This window comes from Odocoileus virginianus, chromosome 10, assembly GCF_023699985.2.
Source record: "Odocoileus virginianus isolate 20LAN1187 ecotype Illinois chromosome 10, Ovbor_1.2, whole genome shotgun sequence".
NCBI classification, from domain to species: Eukaryota; Metazoa; Chordata; class Mammalia; order Artiodactyla; family Cervidae; genus Odocoileus; species Odocoileus virginianus.
The window spans coordinates 15,663,641-15,686,731 of NC_069683.1; the positions used below are offsets into that span (position 1 = coordinate 15,663,641).

Sequence of the window (23,091 nt, forward strand, 5' to 3'; positions counted from 1 at the left end):
GTGGAAGTTGCTCAGCATTCAAATGATCTTTTGATGAATTTATGGGGGAGAAAGTGGTCTCCCTGTCCTATTACTGTGCCATCTTAGGACCGCCTCTCCAACATTATTTTTAAACTCATTATTTTTAAGCATTTGGCCAAATATATTAGAAAGGATTATCAAAACCATAGTACACAGTCATTTCAAAAGGCAAAAACCATAAAACAAATTATAGACCACAAGGGATCTCAATTTTGATAAAAAAATCTGCTTGCTAAAAAGTAATAGCTGCGTACATTTACTCAAAATCTTCACCACCTCTGAGTTTAACAAAGCAATAGAAACATTTTTTAGAGCCTTTAGTATGCTCTGGGCACTATTCTAAGAGATTTACACATATTACCTTGTTTAATTCCCAAAACAACTCTGTAAGGTAAAGAGAATTATCCTCCTCAATTTATAGATGAAAAACTGAAGCACAGAGGGTAAGTAATTCACTCAAGGCTGTATTACTAGTAAATGATGGAGTTATTTAATTAACTTGAAACCTTACACAGATTATTGAAGAATGATTACATTTACATAGCAGGCCAAGGGAAATACCTTTAAGACTATACAGATATGTGCACATTAACCATGTTTTATAAGCATTAATTTTGTGCACATGGGTCTTGAGCCAAAGCTACTCACAGATCCACTTGCTAGTAGTTTGCCTCACACTGAATCTTACTTGGGAAAAAATCTTGGTTAACCACAACAAAAAAGATAGAGCGACTATTTGTTTTATATAATTATTTGTCATCTTACAATGTAATTCATCTGAGGTGCCTTTAGGTAACAAGCTGCCAGATGTCACATGGTGTGCATGTATCAACAGTGTAGCTTTCTTTTTGATAGACCTGCTTTACCTGAATCAACTATATCACTAAAATCACATAAAGACTGAATTACCTACTACATGCTTTAAAAGCAACATATATATTACACAGGGAGAAGCACACCTATCCGTATATGAAAAGTTGAACAAGGTATAATAAAATTTTAGGGTCTCTGAACTTGGCATAAGATTTTAGGGTTTTGAAATCAACTGTGTAAGGGTTATGATTTCTCAGGACATGAAGACCCAAGGAGAACTTTTCTTTAAATATTCACAATTAAAAAAAAAAAAGACTATGCCATATATATAATTACATTCTTATGTATATTATCTGGTCAGTCCAAATAGTTTTGAGCATTTTTTTTTTGGTTATATTAAATTAGTATATGAGTTAATGAAAATATCAATACTTTTGCTGTTCCATCAGTATGTTCAAATTTAAACTACCTGACATTACATATGGAAATTCTGCCTTAAGCAGTATTTTCTGCTGGTCTGTTATGTATAATCAAGGTATGCTATCTCACTGTAGTTACAGTTAAAATAAAAGGGGAAATGGAAACTTTCTGGTGGTCCAGTAGTTAGGACTCCAGGCTTCCACTACAGGGGGCACAGGTTCAATCCCAGATTGGGAAAATAAGATTCCTCATCCTAGGAGAGGTAAGAAGGGATGGTTCTGAGATGCTCATACTTGCTAGCTATTCTTCCTTTTAGCATATATTAGCTGTGGTGTCTTTTGCTGGCATATACAAGTGACATGGCTATAATGCATGTCTAGCAACTAGAAATGAGAGTAATTTTCATGTGTGGCTAATAAAAATCACTCTCATTACTGTGAGGTCCCACATACAATGCTTTTCCACAACATTTAGCTCATCAGCTTACGTGGACCACAGGAGATATGAACTGGAAACAGTAGATTAGCAATGAATTATTTGTAGGTGAAAGCTCTGTAAAAGAATCAATCCTCAGCCTAAATTAGTCTGCATATTCCCAGGACTCACTATGTTTTTGTAGGAGTGTATGTATATAGGGGGCATTTAATAAATGTTCAGTTGCTAAAAGGAAGAACTATATAGATGTCTGTTTGGTATTTAGTTTTCTACTTCCTGAAAGTGTAAGGAAATAAATCACTTTCATCTGGAATACGTACTTGAATCAAAATAAGAGCTGACTGAAGTGAACAAACTGATTCAGTGTTTTTAAATAGAAAGATCCAGAAAAAGGTGACATATATATAAAGAAGCTATTTATAAAGATGACACATTTATTATAAGTTTCCTTACCTTGCAAACAGAAAGGACATTAACATTGATCAGTTTCTTGATGGTCTGCAAAAGAAATATTGGTCATTTTATATAGATTTAATCATGGAAGCGACCATATTATATATAAGATAGATAGGTAGAGATATATAAATAATCCAGAGATGCACTGAAAGTTTCCCCAGATACAGTACAGACCTTGGAAACTGATAGGATTTGGGGTAAACAGGCAGATTATATTTTACTCTTATTATAGTATTTTTCAACTAAATGCAGCAATTCATACTAATATACAAAATCCAAAGTATACATACAAGTAAAATCCGCAAGCAAAAAAACCACACTAAACCTAAAATAAATATGCAATTTCCTCTCTGCTAATATGGAAAGAAGAAACTACTGAATCTAAGATTTTCAACAATTTTTTAAAATTTACATATTCTTTCAATAATATGTTTTCTAGTTATTACTAAAGAATTAGACATGCATCAAATATATAGCTTTCATTTTGGTAGAGCTATTTTACCTGAATCCACCATATTGGTGTATATTATTAACACAATTATGGTTTTTAAATTGGTGTTTAGAATCCTGATACCTAAACAGAGCTGCTTTGATGTAATAAAAACGATAATAATAAAACTGGAGCTATTATTGAACCTACCATTGTGCAGATGAGATGATAAATATTTTCTCATTCAATCCTTCTAACATCTCTGTAAAGCTGCCTATATTATAGACAAGGGAACGGAGACTAAGGATGGTTGGGTCATTCCCTGGGGAGCTCAGGTAGTGAGTAGAAGGACCAGGGCGTAAATCTCGGCTGTTAGATGGACTCCAGCACTCAGTCTCAATATCATACCATATTGCCTCACCCATGCCTGCACACATTCTTTCTATGACCACAATCCACAAAAAACAACTTACACTGTCCAAGTCAGGAACATCCAAAAAGTATTCCGGATACTCATATGCCATTCCCACATTATTCACTGAAATAAAACAAGATCATTAGCTAGCTAGTATACATTTTGTAGATTTGACATAAAGAGATTAAAAATGATGAGACTGAGATGATACATACAATTACATAAAATGTTTATATCTTGAGTGCTCTCTCTATCCATAATCTACCCATATGGACAGTTCAAATGTCTCCTCTTTCACTAAGCCTTTCTGTATCCAACCCCTGGCAGAAGGACTTTTTCTTGGCCTCCCAATTTCCATAGCCCCTCGGAGTATATGTGCATTCCGCCTCCGTAATACATCTGTAGATATTGCTTAACCTCTCTCTCCGTGTGTGTGCTCCGTCATGTCTGACTCTCTGTGACCTCATGGACAGTAGCCCACCAGGCTCCTTTGTCCATGGGATCATCCTGGCAGGAATCCTGGAGTGAGTTGCCATTTCCTCCTCCAGGGGATCTTCCTGACCTGGGGATCAAACCTGCATCTCCCACAGCTTCTACATTGGCAGGCAGATTCTTTACCTCTGAGCCACCTGGGAAGCCCAATCTCTCTTTAGATCTTCAATTTGCAGAGTACAGTAGAAAGAGCAGAGGATACAGTTATATAGGAGACCAAAAACTTGAGTTCTACTTGCAACTGTTTCAGAAAATATGTGACTTGGTCACACATGATATGCATCTCAGTGTCTTCACCTCTTAAATGAGAGTGTGTTTTAATCATTCAACAAAAATTTGCCATTCACTTGTGTGCAAGACATGTGTGAAGAACCAGAAAAACCATAAAGAATAGTTTGCATAATGGAGCAAACTATCCAGTAGAAAGAGAAAAAAAGACTCAACAAAAAGAATTAAACAATTATTTCATTACAAAGTACAGAGTGCTGTGGGGCCTGTCCCAGACCTCATCTGGGAGGTGAGGGAGGGTTTGACGTTCACAGAGGTTAAATAACTTGTGCAAGGTCATAGAGCAAAGTAAGGCTAGGATTCAAACTGAGAATATTTGACTTCAGAGGTGTCTTAACCACTACTTAAAGCCATCCTATGACTTCACTCCTTATTCATCTCAGAGAAAAAAATGTCAGTAATAATTGGATAATAAACAGAAATCTGATAGCAATATTTAATAAAACTGTAAGGTACCAGAAAATAAAGGTTTCAGTATCAAAAAGATAATGAAATTCTGATCATTCTGTTCAAGCTTATAAGGAATTATGCCAGATAAACCTGATAGTAGTAGTAACTTTTTCAACAGACTAACAAAATTAGTGGCTCAAAGGAACTCAATAAAGGTTCTATATTTAGCAGTAAGCCAGTCACTTCTGGCTGTGAGTCTCAAGATTTTACTGGTACAGTTCGGTCAGGATGGCTTGAACAAGATCACTGAAACCTGTCTGAAAAATCTGTAAGCAAAGGACAGTAGCAAAGCAAACTGTATTTAATTAAGATTCATGACCATTTGAACAGGAATTGGTATCTAAACAGAAAAATAATAGCAGGTTCAAATCCATTTTTATTTTAATCAATATGTTCTCCACCCACCAGGGGTTCTAGGAATCAATTCTTTAAAGATCATCAAAACTAGTTGATGGTGCGGTTTGTGTTCATTTGACTGCCTTAGCCATCTACAAGGTTATAAAGGATGAATGACTTATTTACAGAGAAATAGCAACAACCAAAACATCTGTTAAAATGTTAAACTATTCTTTAGAAAGTCAGTGTATGATTACAAGAGTCCTCAAGGAAAGGTTTCTGCCGAATTGTAATGTTCTTCGGGAAAGAAGATTCCATCACTTACTGTGAACTCCATCTCTCTTCACTCTCTTGTATCTAGAAAACTTCCTAGCTGTAGGTCTCTGGATCTAGAATCTAGATCTAGATTTGAGGTCTCTTTCTAGCCCATGGAAATACTAATGCTCCTTTTCAAAATGCTGAAGGAAATTGAACAGTGTTACTATAAATCTTTAACAGTCCGGACTTGGATTTAGAAGGAAAAAAAAACCAGGAACATTGTAAGCAGCACTGTTAACTCTGCCATCTTGGCAACTGTGTTCCAAGGGCCAAAGTCAAGCTAAGGATGCCCATACATAACTAATCAAGCAAGCAAGTGATACTCTGGGTAAGGTTGTATCTACAACACAAAGCCTTCAGATCTGTCTCTGCTAATTGAGCAAAGCAAAGACGTCACAGCTATCTACTCACATGGTGAAAATGTGACCATCTATTTAACACAATTCTAAAAGAAACAGTCAACGCTGAGAACTTTAGTCTGAAGAAACAAATGGTATTATGTATAAGGGCTATGCTTTTATAATCAAAAATAAACACAGGGAAAAAAGGTGTTAAAACTGGAACAGATCTTAGAGAGCACTGAGCCTGACTTTATGGGGGAAATGCATGCCAAGGTCACAGCGGCAAGTGGTCCATTACTCTTTCTTGCTATTTTATCAGTCAGACCTTTCGCTGGTGGAAGATATGCTACCTGCATTCTCTCCACAGTAAGTAATCGCCTCAGAGTGCTATTATTTAAGAGTTCAAGAAAAACAACTGTTGCTCTCAAATGTTATTTCTGTAAACTTGCACAACGGTGAGAATCTTTTGGAAAAAGTAAACTCATTGCAATTTTATCTTCAGACATTAGGTGGCAGCAACAACCAGACAGCAGGCGGAAAAAGCAACCAAACAGCAGGGACTTGCGAAAGGAAGAAAACAGGCTTTGGGTAGGAGGGAAGGATGGAAATGTTTCCCTTATAATTTAATCTCATTAAGAATGGGTACATGCAATACCATCTTCTTATATTACAGGATTCATTACAGGATTCGCCAAACCAAACAATGCCACAAGTTGTTCCAACATCATTCGATAATTGAAAATCCCTTTTAAACGGCAGCGTTTTAAATTGGCATTAATATCTGTTCATTAGTGAGTTTCCTTGAATTCTTCAAGTCAGGCACCAGAGGCAGATTGAACATTTTTGTTCAATGACCTGAAAAACCCTTTTAACTCATGTAACACACCATGTCTTTCAGAAAATGAGGTGTTATATGTACATGTAAGCTCAGACTTCCAAGCACTACCCCAACAATCATCACAGGACCATGAACAGATAGAAACTCTTTCCCATCGATTTCTCAGTGGAGTTCTAAGATTGGGAAGAGCTCAACGGAAGAGATGAGGCAGACAGAGAACAGAGGTGAAGACAGACCAAGAACAAGGATGAGGTAAGTGGAGAGAGAAGGAGGCGGCGGACCCTTGCAGAGAGGAGCTGTGTGCGCCATGCTCAACACTGTCTGCCACGTCTGCCATCCAGGACTTCCAAAAACACCGAAACCGAAAAATCATATTTTAAAGACTCGGCGAATCCACTGAGTATTTCTGAATGTTATAGAAATATTCTAAATTACACCATGCTGCTGTTTAAAAATCATTTCCACCTCTCGTACTTTTAAAAAACAATGAGAACATACACAAGATTTGTTTCTTCTGAATTCATTTGTTGCTGCTTCTACCCTTACTGGACTTAGAATCCTTTATCAAAACCAGCTGCTGTAGAGATAATGATGTCATTAGGAAATTCGATTTCTGGCATCTGGGTTGGGCATGAGGGAGGAGCAAATGACAATAAATTGCTAGAGAATAAAAGTCCATGTGAACGAACACAATAATAACAGATATGGGTAACCACACACAGACCACCTTCAACCTGCTGCCTCTTCCAGATTAATCATATGTAAGACATTAAGGCAGCTTAAAAACACACTGCCTAATGATGGGGCTTCCTAATACATAACAAATAATGCAGTCTTCTCTATTTCTCTCTCATCACATCAAAGTAGAAAACAAGATACTAAGTTTACATTTTGGTCACATTTGTAGTTGGATACACTAATGCAGTTCATTCATAAAAAGATGAATTTTAAAAAATGCTGCCACCTCATTTTATTGCAAAAGATACTGAATTTTTAAAAAATGTAGACCCAAGTAACACCATGAGTGGAGAGAAACTTCTCTTATTTAAAGCTTTCGAACCAGGAGGGGCTGGATCTCAGAGGCCAACAGACCCAGATTTCAGTCTCCACTACTAGGTCCTAATGAGATGCAGGTGATTTCATTCCAGTAAGCCTCAGTTTCCTCATCACCTTTATATATAAAATAGGCATAACAATTTAAGCATTAAATGGGATAATACACATAAAAATGTTTAACCCAATGCCTGGAACATACTCTGTCCATGGAATTCTCCAGGTTACCCACCCATACTAGAGTGGGTAGCCATTCCCTTCTCCAGGAGATCTTCCTGACCCAGGGATCAAACCCAGCTCTCCTGCATTGCAGGCAGATTCTTTACTATCTGAGCCACCCAGCTCTCCTGCACTGCAAGCAGATTCTTTACCATCTGAGCCCCCAGAGAATCCCAAGTGAGACCCCTCAAAGCTGTGGCAGTGGCGGGCTTCCCTGGTAACTTTCCTGGTGGCTCAGACGGTAAAGAATTTGCCCGCAATGCAGGAGACCTGGGTTGGATCCCTGGGTCGGGAAGATACCCTGTAGGAGGGCATGGCAACCCACTCTAGTATTCTTGCCTGGGGAATTCCATGGACAGAGGAGCCTGGCAGCCTACAGTCCACGGGGTCTCAAGAGTTGGATACAACACTTGTATGAGCAACTAACACTTAGAATATACTGGTCTGTTAAAAACTGGGGAGAAAGTTGTTATTGCTGTGTTGTCACTTATTCACTTTTTTAAAATTTTTCCATGTATTTTTATTAGTTGGAGGCTAATTACTTTACAATCTTGTAGTGGTTTTTGCCATACATTGACATGAATCAGCCATGGATTTGCATGTGTTCCCCATCCCGATCCCCCCTCCCACCTCCCTTCTCATCCCATCCCTCTGGGTCTTCCCAGTGCACCAGCCCTGAGCACTTGTCTCTTGCATCCAACCTGGGCTGGTGATCTGTTTCACCCTTGATAGTATACCTGTTTCAATGCTGTTCTCTCTGAACATCCCACCCTCGGCTGCTTATTCAGCAAGTGTTTACTGAACTCCTATTTTGCACCCAACACCAGGGTAGGTCCTGGGGCTGCAGCACAATAGCCAAGGTCTCTTCTTATTGTAATTAACCAGCACTGAAGTGGAAGATCCGTCTAAAAGACAGCTCCAGGCCAGAGTTAACCAGAATAACTTTACACGGATTGAATCTACCCTAACTGCTCCTGTACCCTCTTTACTTCATTCAAGTAATCTAATCTTACAGTCTGCGGAGTTTGGAAAGTGATGCAAAGAAAATTCCTTCTTTGCCTTATTTAACATATTGCTGTAGCTAGCACATGTTCAGACTCTGACAGATGATATTTGGAACAGCAAGTAAAACATTTTGCAAACTTTACAGTTTTCCTACACTTGTGAGTAGCAATTTCTAAATAAAAGAGAGTTTACAAGGCTTTAAATCTACAGCGCTTTTACTCAGAAATTGAAAAATTAAGATTGAGTCAGAAGCAACATAACAGAACATTTCAGCTCCACTGTTTAATTACACACTGCTACGTGATGCTCATTACAAAACCATGTAAGATCTGCCATCCATCAAGCTGGAAGAGAGAATGAGGACAGAAGGATGGGAGAGGGTTGGTAGTGAAAGCTCAGTGAACGGGAGGAACGTGTGTCAACTTCATGAATGATGATTCTGCTTACATTTCTAAAGTCACAGATAATTGCCCGGTTTTAAGCTAAAGGTTTTGCTTTAATTAATACCACTAGTGGGTTTTGAGTAAAAGGAAACACATTTGAATTCAACCTTATTCTCAGTTTAGAAATCCAATCTCGCTCAATACATCTGATGGAACTATAAGGCGCTATGAAAGTAAAAGTCACTTAGCCGTGCCCTGCTCTTTGGGACTGCATGGACTGTGCCCACCAGGCTCCTGTGTCCATGGGATTCTCCAGGCACAAATACTGGAGTGGCTTGCCATTTCCTTCTCCAGCGGATCTTCCCAACCCAGGAACCGAACCGGGGTCTCCTGCGTTGCAGGCAGATTCTTTACCAACTGAGCTACAAGGGAAGCCCATTAGGCACTATACTTAGTCTAATAATGTTCCTGATGAGTCTCCTAAAAATTCCATGTACCTGTTCTGCTTGCCATCATTGGCTGCATCAGGCTTCTGCTTCATTCAGCGCAAAGGAGGGCATTTACACCAGATCCCACTGTCTACCTGAATCTCCACTTTGCTTTCTCACAGCTTTCGCAAGTTTAACATAACTCAAAATTAAATCATCCTTGTTTTCTACAGAATTGCTCCTGGTCCATGGTCTCTTGTCTTAGAGAAATAGCACTCAGCTATTCAAGTCGACCTGAAAGCTATTAATTAGTAATTGTATAACCTTGGACTGCTTTTCAATAACTTTCGCTACCTGATGCAAAGAGCTGACTCATTGGACAAGACTGATGCTGGGAAAGACTAAAGGCAAAAGGAGAAGAGGACAACAGAGGATGAAATGGTCAGGTAGCATCACTGACTCAATGGACATGAATTTGATCAAACTCCAGCAGACAGTGGAGGGAAGAGAAGCCTGATGGGCTGTAGTCCAGGGGGTCACAGTCTGACACGACTCAGTGACTAAACAACAAAATAATCCTGGACAACGCATTTAATCACCGTAAGTCTGTTCCTTGCCTGTTAAATGGGGTAGAAATATTAATATCTATCTCATAGGATTGCTGGGGACTGAATGAGATTCATGAGCATGGTGCATGGCATACAAAAACACTTAATGAATCTCGGCAATAATAATTAAAAGCAAACTGCTACTATTCTTGACTCCTCTGTCAGACAAGACCTCTGATGAGGACCTCATCAGAAATTAGTCCTATTTCTATTTAAACATCTCTCCAGTCAATTCACTTCTATCCATTCCCACCGCCACCATTCTAATATAAGCCACCCTTATCTTATATTTCATTGCTGAAATGGCCTTATCAGTCTCCTTGCATCAATTCTTGCCTCTTCTACTCAGGAGTCAGAATGATCTAAGATGCTAGAATGATATCAATTTACTGCTCACAGCTCTACAATGTCTACACTGTCCTTCCAATAAAGTCCAAACGCATCAACCTGGATTTCTAAGACTTTTGTGGTGTCGCTTAATCTCCAGGCTCTAGCATTGCAGTCTGTGCTCTAGATTTACAGACCTTCTGTCAGCTCCTCAAACCTGCCAAGCACATTCACCTCAGGGTTTTTATACATCCTGTTTCTTCTACCTAGAAACATCTTTTCTTGCAGGATTAATCAGCTTTCACGTCTCAACTTAAATATTACTTTCTTGGAGAGATCCTGACACTCTTAGCCTTCTCAGCAATTTACCCTTTCATTACATGAAACATATTCCTAATTACTCGCTCAGTGGCTGTCTTCCACGAAAACAAAAACAGTATCAGTTTTGCTTACCGCTATCTCTCCACAATTTTACTTGTTGAATGAGTTGGGGTACGACTATCAACAGATAGGAAGGGACTTCCCTGATGACAGAGTGGATGTGACTCCGCCTGCCAATGCAGGAGACAAGGGTTCAATCCCTGGTCCAGAGGCCTCCACATGCCATGGAGCAACCAAGTCTGTGAGCCACAACTACCGAGCTCATGTGCTACAACTATGGAAGCCTGCGTACCCAGAGCCTGTGCTCCGCACAAGGAGATGCCGCCGCAAGAAAGAGCATCACAGCAGAGAGGAGAAGCCCTTGCTCACCACAACGGGAGGAAGTCTGCACACAGTAAAAAAAAAAGACCCAGTGCGGCCAAAAGTAAATACATAAAATTATTTTTAAAAAATAGAATCTGCCTGTAGCAGGGGGTGGGGAGGGTGGCGTGGGAGAGGAAGACAAACAATTAAGAAAGAAAAAAAATGCTGTTTTATAAAGAATGCTGTATAATATAGTTTGCCTGGTCCTTGTCCCAGATTCCTGAATGGAAACGTCTAAACCCTTGGAATGTCTTTGCTATTCATGGTGGGGCCTTTGGATCACGTCTGAGTTTAAGCTAACCAGACAAAACCCTGGGCTTAGTCACCGGTGACTAGAGTTGGGGCTTTGAGCCAGCCCCGCCTGTGGAAAAGGGATGGGGGCTGGAAATTGAGTTGAATGACTTGGCCGAAGTTTTGATTAACCATGCCTCAATAATGAAACCCCAATACAAACTCTGGACCCTGCGCTCGATGGAGCTTCCTGACTGGTGAACACATAGATGTGTGGGAAGGGTGCTGAGTCCCGACCCACAAGAAGAGGGCGCAGGAACTCGGTGTCCGGACCCCTCTCGGACTCCGCCCTTTCTGTCTCTTCGTTTGGCTTGGTCCTGATTTGTATCCTGCACAAGAAAACTGTAATTTTAAGTATAGCAAGTTGCTGAACCTGAAAGGTTCACGGGAAACCATAAATCTGTGGCCAGTTGGTCAGATGTGTAGGTGGCCTGGGGACCTCCAAACTTACAGCTCGTGTCTGAAGTGAGTGCAGTCTATTTGGGGACTGTGTCTTCACACTTGTGGGGTCTACACTGACTCTGGTGGTTTGGGACAGAACTTGATTGTACTAGAAAAGAGAAGTTTTGGAAATGTCCTAAACCCCAAGAAGGCATGAAAATTATATCCTGGCACAACAGAGTAAATTCACCCTCTCTACAAACTACCATCCTACCACGATCCTCTAATCCTTTCTTGCATACTGAAACAACAGCCTCTGTCCTTTCTTGAGCCAGAGTCATTTTATACCTGGGCTACAGGGAAGGGGGAATAAAAGGAAAAGGAAGAAGGGTGTTTCCAGACATCCAAAGTTTATCACTGGTGCTCTCTCAACCAACCTTATCTTGCCCTTCGATTTCTCATCCCCTCTAGAGGCACCCTTGGGCTTCCCTGGTAGCTCAGTCAGTAAGAATCCACCTGCAAGTCAGCAGACCTAGGTTTGATCCCTGGGTTTGGAAAGATCCCCTGGAGAACAAAATGGCAACCCACTCCAGTATTCTTGCCTGGGAAAGCTCATGGACAGAGGAACCTCGTGGGCTACAGTCCATAGGGTCACAAGACTTGGACACGACTTGGCAACTAAATCACCACCACCACCTAAGCACCTCCACTAGTCATCAACCTACCACTACAGTTTCCTCTTTAAGCCTCGCTACTTCATTTCAAAATGATTTCTTCACATCTTTTATTAACTAAAATAGTCATTCCTCAAGGTGACTGATCCAGCAAGTAAACAGTAAACTGAACACTGATACCAATAAGATGTAAATGAAGATGTCACTGCTGTTTCAGAGATATTTACATTTCAAAAGAAGGCACTTTAAAACTAATTTCTAAATAGTAAAGTTCCTGAGAATGGCAAGGAGATCATCTGTAGCTTTACATATTTTAAAACCCTCTGAAAAAGCAGCAAGACTCTTCTACTTGTAATTTCCTTCATCAGCTGGGACTGGGAAGCCACATAAAAACTTCCCAAGGTGCTTAAGATTCCTCCCCTCCCAGGGTTCCTAGAAAAGGTTTCCTCAGCCCAGTTTCTACACCCCTGTGGTTCCCGCTCAGCCACCTGTTTCCTGTCCCTCTAATGCTTTGGGTACTGAACTATAAGGAAGCCTTCTAGAGATCTCAACCAAACTAATTCCCTGGGAGTTTGCCAGGGAAAGCTAACTGGTCCTTTCCCCCATGTAGCTAATAATACTTTTGGGTCTTTTGTTAAGAAGCTTTGAAAATTAAGTATAAACGGTTACAGAGTGGACTGATCTTAACTATTAGTCTCTGCTCAAACTATCTTTTAAGATATTTATTCCCAACACTCAACCATTTTCCATCCCAGAACACACACTAAGTTATAGGGGGAAAAACAGAACACAAATGCTTCTGATGTTTTCCCCATAATCCATAAGGCTGCACAGGTAAGGATAATCAAGAGATACTTTTGCATTTGGCTGAGAAGGGAAGACACCAATTAAAAAACAACCCACCAAATACATTAAGAGAACAATTATTTATTTATGAAGGGCACAGGAAGAAAAGAGAATAACATCTATTTCAGATTTTGCAATCAACTGACTTTTATTGTCTATCCATACTGTTGTTATTTAAATGATGCCTCTTAATGTAATTATGGGCACTGTGTAGAGACAGAAAAAAGTTGATGGGTAATCAACAGGTCTAAGACACTAAGCCCTTGCAGATCGACACCGTGTACCCACTGATTTTGTGGACCCTACAAGTTACATAAACAATGACATATGGGTGGAGAGGACCTTCATAGCACTTGGCATAGGGAAACTCTTGGTCCAGTATGCATTAAAAGCTTGAAAAAAGCTATGGTTGATTTTTTTAAAAAATGAATCACAAACTAAGCATCTTTTTCCAGAAGGACCTTTCTATTTTTACCTCTAGAATAAAGAATGCCACTATTTAAAAGTAAAAAAAAAAAAAAAAGAGTGGAATTTGAGAAAAGTATTGTCTATGGCATACTTCAAAACCAAGTCTACTCCCCTGGCCTTGGTAAATTACGCCTTCTGCGATGTATTGTATGAAGTCCTCCAAACCAATCTGGAACACACATGAGAGTCTCTCTTGAGGAATCAAGTGAGCATTATAACAGTCACATTCTGTTAACCAATTGTTTGCTTACTGAAAGCAGGACTGATGTCATTTTCTCTAAATAGCTGGAGTTTTGTTTTTTTTTTTAAGTTTTCTTAAATCTGTGTTTCTTGGCATTTGCCTGACAGAAGACAGATGATGTTTGCTTATTTTACACAACAGAGTAAAGAGTTCATCATCTCAACCTTACACATTTGCAGTCTGATCAAGTTATGGTGAGCTTTCAGTATGAATTCACAGAATTCATGGCCATTTTTTTTCCACTTATCTTATTGAAAACTTAATATTTCTTTTCTAACACAGAGCATTTTCTATTGCAATTCTGAAAATAGAAATTTTCTTTATTAAGCACTGACTATGCTTTTAGTGGTCAATGCTATTCAAACAAGTGGAATATACCTTGGTGATTTTTCTTTCTTTTTATCATTACTGGTTTCATTACAATTTTTTCAGTAGAAAAAAAATCTTTCTCATGACTTAATATGGATTGATTGCTAAATCTTACTAGAAATCAATATATATGTTTGTTATTTTAGGTAATGTTATAAAGGTGAGACTGACATTAAGCAGAAGAGGAAGGAGAATAAACTAAGATCATTTTCCCCTTCTTAGACAGAGGCGGAGGTATAATGGGATCTTGACTGGGGTTGGGGGGAAGAGGGAACAAAGTGAAGGGCTATATGTTCAGGTAACAATAACAATAAAAAAATCAACACTAGACCCCTCCCACAAGTTCTAGATGGTTACACCCACACTAGAGAAAGAACTATAAGGTTTAGGTTGAATACGACCTAGTAGTGAGATAAAATTTAGCTCATAAGGACACTTTAATATTTTCCTCAAAACTCTTGGCAAATTAAAATTACAATGCCATATATCTGCTAATAAATGTTCATAATAATTATACAAAGCTTGTTATTAAGGAGATAGCTCTGACAGAGTAGGAAGAAAACAAAGTGTATAGCCAATTAATAGTATTATGAATGTGAAAGTGCTGCTATAAAGTTTAAAGGAGCATTAGCTCTAATTATTTTTATTATTGAGCTGCAACCAACCTAGAAATCAAAACTTAAGTTGTCTGTGTATGTGTGGGGGGGCCTCAGTAAGTAGTCGATCAAATTGTTTAATTACAGTATAACTTCAAAGCCACACTGTTAAGATTTTAACCTCAATCTCAGCACTGCTGACATTTCAGCCTGATCATTCTTTGCGGAGGGAATCTATCCGAGCATTTGAGCATGTTTACCAGCATTCCCTCCCGCCCTTCACAGGGGCCAACAGAGCTTCCTCCTCTCTCCTCAATTAGTGACAACCAGAAATGTGTCTGGATATTGCCAGACACTGCAAAATTGCCCAGGTTAAAAGCCATGTCAAAGCGTAAGAAAAACCTCGTAGTTATATTTATGGCTCTCCCACACAAACTGAGGATGAAAGACAGCCAAGATGAACTGGAGATAGATGTCTATCACTAGGCATGTGTACGGCTCAGATGGTAAAGAATCTCCGTGCAATGCAGGAGACCAGTTCGATCCCTGGATCAGGAAGATCCCCTGGAGAGGAGGGAATGGCTACCCACTCCAGTAGTCTCGCCTGGAGAACTCCATGGATAGAGAAGCCTGGCGGGCTAGAATCCACGGGGTCGCAAAGAGTCAGACATGACTGAGCAACTAACACTTTCACTTGGTATGGATGGCTACCGAACATTTACAAGGTAGCTAGTCTGAACTGAGATAATGTTATAAATGTCAAACATACCCTATGACTTGAAGACTTGGTATGAGAAAAAGAACATAAAATGTTTCCAAAAATGTTACATTGATTACTTGGTTAAAATGATAAAACTTTGGATATAGCAGGTTAAAATAAAATACATTACTAAAATTAGTTTTTTTCACTTATTAAAAATGTGGCTACAAGACAGGTTAAAATCACATATGAGGTTTGCATTATATTTCCAGTGGACAGTGCTGAACTTGTGCAAAAAACTACCCCTCTTCCACACTAGTTCCAGGCAGCCCTTGATGACACAGAGCTCTGTCCCAGTTTTCCTCTTTACTTTCTCTCCATTCTCCTTGGATTAGCTCCAGTCTCCTTTCTCCAATGAGACGACTACTCAAGAGATGACTGACCTCTAAGCTCTGTCTCTAGTTCAGAGCTCTACTGTGAACTAGACCTGTAAGTCCAGCTTGACAACCCCACCTGGTGGGGAGGGGATGAACTGGGATCGACATAAATACACTTCTGTTGTGGTGGTTTTGTCGCTAAGTTGTATCTGACTTTTTTGCAACCCCATGGACTGCAGCCCACCAGGCTCCTCTGTCCATGGGATTTCCCAGGCAAGAACACTGGAGTGGGTTGCCATTTCCTCCTGCAGGGGATCTTCCCGACCCAGGGATCCAGCCCTGAGTTGGCAGCGGCAGGCAATCTCCTGCATTGGCAGGCGTATTTTTTTTACCATTGAGCCATCAGAAAAGTCCACATATACACTACTGTATATAAAATAGATAACTAACGAGAACCTACTGTATACCACAGGGAACTCTATTCCGTGCTCTGTGCTGACCTAAACGGGAAGGAAATCCAAAAAAGAGGAGATACGTGTATACGTATAGCTGATTCGCTTTGCTGTACAAGAGAAACTAACACAGTTTTATAAAGCAACTATACTCAAATAAAAATTAATTTAAAAAAACCCATTTGGGCATCCCAGAGGAACCCCAAACTTAAACGATCCTCGTTCCCAAAAAGATTCCTTTTCTAGGATTCCCCATTTTATTAGATGGTATTATTGACACAGATGTTCAAGCCAGAAACCTGAAGGTCATCAAGAGTTCTCCTGCGTCTCTCACATGTACAGTCCTGCTTCCTCTACTCCGTCCATATTTCTGGAATCACCCTTTTCCCTACCCTACTGGCTAGGCCACGTCACCACTATTTTTTCCCGTATCAACTCTGCCGTTCCTTTTACCCTCTTTATTACACCCTGCCCTCTCCATCTCAACACTTATCCCATTGATAACGATTTTTGGTCAGGGTTGTCCTTCCATTCAGAACATTATACTACATAAAGCTAGGTGCTTTCTTGTTCATTGTTGTATCTCCAGTTGACTGACTGGTGAATGGCTAAAGAAGGGTGGAAACTGCAGACTTGCAGGCTGCAATTTACTAAGGGGCTGGACTACAAAAGCAGCGGTTCCATTAGCATATGTGGCCCAGGAAAATATCAATTCTTAGGTCTCAATATTAATGCTTATGTACTAACACAAGTCCTAGGATTCTGGAAGTAGGTACCCTGTACCTCATCCTTCATAGATCTACCTATTGTGCCTAAACTCACGCTGTAGACTTTCTATATACTGGGTCAGGAAAGAACAGCTGAAGAATGCCTTTTATAACACTCCAACCCTAAAGGAAATCAACCCTGAATGTTCACTGGAAGGACTGATGCTGAAGCCGAAGCTCCAATACTTTGGCCACCTGATGCAAAGGGCTGACTCATTGGGAAATTCCCTGATGCTGGGAAAGGTTGAGGATGGGAGGAGAAGGGGTGACAGTGGAAGAGATGGTTGGATGGCATCGCCAACTCAGTGGACATGAGCTTGAGCAAACTCTGGGAGACAGTGAAAGGCAGGGAAGCCCGGCGGGCTGCGGTCCATGGGGTCGCAAAGAGTTGGACAGGACTGAGACTGCGCAGCAGCAACAAGCCCTTCAGCAGCCTGACTGACGCCTGACATCTTCCATCTCCTGTGGCACAGCCCAGAGGAGTTACAATTCTAAAGTCACCTGGTGAAAAGCAGCTGAAATCTTACAAAGCTAAGAACCACTGTGATTAACTGAACTACCCCTGAAAGAAAGCCATTCTCCAAGAACACAAGTTCAAAATAAGTCTCCTCTCATTAGGGGTCCTCAACGCACCTCCTGGCCTAAGTCAGTCTTCACTCTCTAATCCATGACTAGCTGGGAAGGGTTTCGGAGAGATTTTGGCAGTGTCTATCCTAACTAGTAAGCTATAGCTGCTACTCACTTGGAAGTTTAGAAAATTAAAGTCCAGTTTTAACAATGTTAGTCGTGATTTACGCTTAGCTAAAGGAAGAAGAGCTTGTGAAAGACTCCAGGCAGTGTATGCATTAGAGAAGAACAAGGCAAATACTAGAACAGTGTGTTCACTCATCTTTTGCTCTCCTATAAGTGTGAGAGTAGCATTGAGGGTAAGTGGGGCATGGTGATGGTGACACGGGCCAGGCAGGGGCCGAGAAGATAGCATAGTAAAGCCAGGGTTAACCCCAGGCCCAAGGGCACCATGGAGGGCGATACGTGTATAGTACTTTCTAATTGCCTTACCAATTAATTATATGAGAGGTCATTCTTTTATAGTATGAGGAAGACAGGTGGGGTCTTGACTAAAGAAAAATTAGGAAACATTTTTTAAAAGTATTTTCTCTGTCATTCCTCCTGTTATACTCCAATACAGAAAACAATGGCAAGTACCAGATTCACACCAATGTAGGCAGGGGGATAAAGAGATTTAGTGAAGAAGTGATGTTTTTCTGAACTAGATGCCCTTTTTCTTTCTAGAAATGAGTCAGAGAATGACGGGTAACTTTTTGAAGCCTGTATTTTTTTTCTCCTTAAAATCTGGTGAATCTTTTCTGTAACAAGGTCTAATAGTTGCTATATCTCAGCAAAAGCATTGATTTTTGGTAATAAGAGTAAGGTAGCTGAGGTGTAACATAAGGAAGTAATAGACTTGAAAAAAACAAATACAGTAAGTCCACTACACGTGAACCTTCAAGTTGCAAACTTTCAAAGATGTGAACATGCATCCACATGTCCAATCACGTAAGTCAGTGCACGTGTGTGGCGTACACTGTCATATGCACGCATCATCCCAAGTGTCGGTGCTTTTGTGTACCTGACTGTACAGTACTGTACAGAGGTCGGATGGCATCATCGACTCAATGGACGTGAGTCTGAGCAGACTCCAGGAGATAGTGAAGGACAGAGAAGCCTGGCATGCTGCAGTACACGGGGTTGCAAAGAGTCAGATACGACTGGGCGGCTGAACAACAACAACTGTATCCAGTGTAGTTGTGCAGTATCTTTATTTTAAGCCCAGGACGTCCAAAGCAAGCTTAAAGCAGCAGTGATATGACTGGTACACCACTGCTGAAAAGTACGGTAGTACTTTTAGTACACTATTGAAAAGTACAAAAGTACAACAGTACTCAATAGGACTTTTCAAGGTACTGTATGCACTGTGTAAGATCAAAAACATGTTCTTTTGTTTTTTCTGCTTGTTTTTTATGTGTTATTTGTGTGAAAAATATTATACACCCATTACAGTACAGTATTATATAGCCAGCTGTGTTAGCTGGGACCTAGGCTAACTTTGGCTAACTTACTAACTGGACTTATGAACACACTCTCAGAATGGAACTCGTTTTTAGGTAGGGGATTTACAGTGGTGGCTAAAACCCAGGTGCAGTTCTCAACCTCTGTGTGACCTCAGGCAAGTCACTCATCTGAGTCACATCTTCTCAACTGGGGTGATAGCTCCCCTCAGTGGACAAAAATTGTTTTGGGCGTGTGGTGTGAGCTCTTAACCTTTCTGTATATAAAGCACAGGTATAGCACATAAACAAGATACACAGTGTATCTGTGGTATTAAAATTTCATGGGAGGGAAGATTAGTGGAAAATAATGTCTAAAAAGACTCCTTGTTGGGGAGAAGGTAATACTGAACAAAGGTAAGCCTTTATTTCCTGAACTATAAAAATGGGTCAGCATCACCTGATATAAAAGATTATAACAATATAGCTATATTTAAATACATACCAAGAGAATGAAAGACTGGAAATTAAGCAGGTCGAGAAAACAACCTAAATTGTAGTCGTCATTAAAATACAACACAAAATGTAAAGATTCACGCATATATAAATTAATATCATCTAATGATCATTTGTATTAACAAGACAATTTTCTTTTCACTAGTTAGGCCACCAGTTGAACACCTAACATTCAAAATGAAAACAGTCCTAATCAATAGATGCAAGAAGAATCTATAAATGTAACAAAGATACAAACCTAAAACACCAATCTCAAGACCTGCCAAGCTTGTTTTAATTTTGTCATAAATATCTTCTAATGTAAAGTCAACAGCAATGGTCTTTGTTTCCACTTTGAATTTTTCTCCTAGGGGAAAAAACACAAATGGAGAGAGGATAATTAATATATGGCAAATAAGATTCAAGCATTTGATGGCATTACTCTTTCAAACACTTTCCCTGCCCCAATTTGAGATGAAATTTAGACCAGGATAATTTTAAGCAATCATGAGACCATCTAAGAGATGCTATACAGTCAGCACAATAGTTCTGAAGTAAGTGGAATCCAGTATTATCACAGAGTTTCCTGAATGTTTCTTAATCAGTTCTCCTATAAATCAATAATGATGACTTTTTAGACCCTTAGGTACAAACTATAAAACATGGTTCATATCATCATGCTATATACTCTTTAAATATCTCTAGCTTTGTGATTTTAATTGCAAACTGATAACTTCTTTCTTTCTGGAAGAAGTCTCTATGTCACAAAATATTGTAAAGTGTGATCTATTAAAACAAAAAATCCATATTATTAATCTGGAAATAAAAAGAATATGATATTAGAATTTGGAAACTTGGTTAATAGTAAATAGTCGCTACATTTAAAAAGCCCACATAAAATGCACAGTAATGGAGCCACGAAGTGACACAAGAAAGGCCTGTGTTCCACTTTGCACAGGACTATTAAGGTCCAAGCAGAGCTAAAGAAAGAAGAAAGAAAGAAAGTGAAGTCGCTCAGTCGTGTCCGACTCTCTGCAACCCCATGGACTGCAGCCTACCAGGCTCCTCAGTCCATGGAATTTTCCAGGCAAGAGTACTGGAGTGGGGCGCCATTAAGGGAAAAAACAAGCTGAGAAGTGAGACACTGGAGAAAGCATACTCATGAGGAGGAACATGTCATGTTGATTTCTGCCTTCACTAGTGAGCTGCTCTGAGAACACAGCATCAACTGTGAGGTTACCGAGACATGGGTACCAATTTCACTTCCACACTTATTTGCTAAATGGCTTTGAGCAAGTCACATACCCTCTATGGGGCTCTGCATCCTCCTGTGAAAATGAAGGTACTAATACTCATTAGTACTATCAACACAAAGGTACAAAAATATTACCTTTAGTACTATCAACACTACTATGTACTGGCATACAGGAGGCAGTCCATAAAGTCTCGGAGAATGTTTATTCTTTGGAACTGGATGAGAATTCAAAAGAATTAATTTAAAAACCCTACTTCCAAAAATAAAATGTTCTTCCTTTGAAGTCAATGCCAGCTCATCACAGAATATACAGCATTAATCCTCAGAGATTTCTGTTCTTGACCTAAAAGGATTTATGTCTGAAACTAAAACAGCTGGTTCACGACAGATTTATTCTTAGTTAGGCTCAATGAAAAGTTATCGACCCTAGATAGGAATCCATGAATAAACTAGAGAGGATAATAACTGACCTGGAAAACACCTTATCTAATGTTAAAGGAACACCAACAATTTGAATATAAATGAGTTATGATATGTGTTCATGTAATGGACAGCCAGTTATAGGGCTGTAATTTCCCCATAGCTGGTCCAACATGTCTTATCACAAATGGTTCACAGAATTTACCACAAATAAGTAAAGAACTTTGCCTTTATTAGAGCCACCAATTCACAAGAAAAAAGACCAAAATCAAAAGGCTGAAGGAAATCTTTTATTGAAAGTAAAACTTTATTCCAGAGGTAAAATAAGATAAAATTTATCTATTTATTTAAGAAAAGCAAAGTCTGTTTCCACACTAGCACGATACACTGACATTTAGGAAAATTTCTCTCTAGTAATGAAATCCACCTAACAGCCACTGAATCAAATTTTCTTTTAGATCTCAGAAGATTTGGTGAATGTACTTCCATGGCACAGCCTATATACCTACGGCATAAGTAAGTTTTCTTATGTCACCACATTAAGATAAATAAAATGGCTTTTGATGCAAGTTTTTCCAGATCTATAAAAATTTGAACTTATACCTGAATTTCTCTGAATCCTGCTCTAGTCCAGTTAACACTGTTTTCTTTCTCTTTTCTTTGCTGCCCCTATTGTGGGCTTTTCTTTTTTAAAAAACATAGGTCAGATCCTGTCACTTTCTTCCTTGCAAACCTCCAAAGGGTGTCATCTCACATACAGTAAGAAACAAAGTCTTCAGCAACAGCCTGATACCAAACTCATCTTGACCCACCTACTCTCCAGTCATTCCCCAGCCTTGTTCACAGGGGTCCGGGCAGTTCTGTAGACACAGAATCTTCTCCAAATACACTCACAGCTTTTGCGCTTCCTATGCCCTCTGTCTGGAATGCTCTTCCAGATCCCGTGTCTCTGCTGGGCCAGAGAAGTCTTCCTTGACTGGCCTTTAAAAAAGGCAGCTACTCCTCTTCTGTACTCCATCTGTCCTTCTCTGCTTTTGTTCATTCCACTGTGCTTACCCCTCTCTAACCTACTATGTACTTTGTTAATGTACATGTCTATTGTCGTCCGCTCCCACCAGAATTAAGCTTGTGAGGACAAGGACTTGGATCTGTTTTGTTCAGTTGCTCAACAATGTCACAAAGGTTCCAGGGTCCTTCCACCCTCTCTTATTCCTCTAGACTGGCTCTTCTCTTGGTTTCAAGAGGGCCACTGCCATTCCAAGCATCCATGCAGGTAACGTTCAGAAGCAGCAATGGGACATCCTGTTATAGGTCCCTTTTATAGTGAGGAAAACTCCCCCAGAAGAATCCAGGAGTCTGCTCTCACATTTCCTTTCCCAGGGTTATGGGCTATGCATGCTCTTGACCAGGGCCGTGGACCAGCTTTGAGGACTCCATGAACTCCCCCTGAAACCACCACCACCAAGCTGTGTGAGTCAAAAATGGTACCACGGACATAAAAACAGGACAGGAGATGCCGCTCTCTGGGCCAAGGCCATTAGAGGAGAATAATGACAGATGTTCTGAAAGGCTGGGGTGGGAGACAGCTGGCTTCCTTAGGAACTATGGAAATAAATCTAGGCATCTCCCCCTTCCCCGCATCCCATAGCCTATCAACTCTCATCTGGCCCTGCCAACAGAAGCCAACACAGATGAACAAGAACCCTCCATTTTAAACATGAGCACAAGGATGCAACAAGAGCCTGGAACATAACTGGGGACCGTTATATTCAGGTTTGAGCAAACCTTTTGGCCATCCCAATATAATCTTCACTTCCGCATTCACCACGTCGCCTACCTGAGGCTCTTCATACGACCACCAGTCTACAACCCAGCAACAGCCCACCACTAG

At 40.0% G+C, this 23,091-nt stretch overlaps 1 protein-coding gene across 3 annotated transcripts in view; it reads right to left on the bottom strand.

The window, feature by feature from the left end:
- HSD17B12 (hydroxysteroid 17-beta dehydrogenase 12) overlaps positions 1-23,091 on the bottom strand; it is a 173,215-nt gene that overhangs the window by 51,171 nt on the left and 98,953 nt on the right. For all 3 annotated transcript variants that reach the window (XM_070473144.1, XM_070473145.1, XM_070473143.1), the window contains 3 exons: positions 19,785-19,892; positions 3,049-3,113; positions 2,143-2,187 (listed from right to left, as the gene is read on the bottom strand). In XM_070473144.1, the coding sequence (XP_070329245.1) occupies positions 2,143-2,187; positions 3,049-3,113; positions 19,785-19,892 (218 nt within the window). The remainder of the gene's footprint in view (positions 1-2,142; positions 2,188-3,048; positions 3,114-19,784; positions 19,893-23,091) is intronic.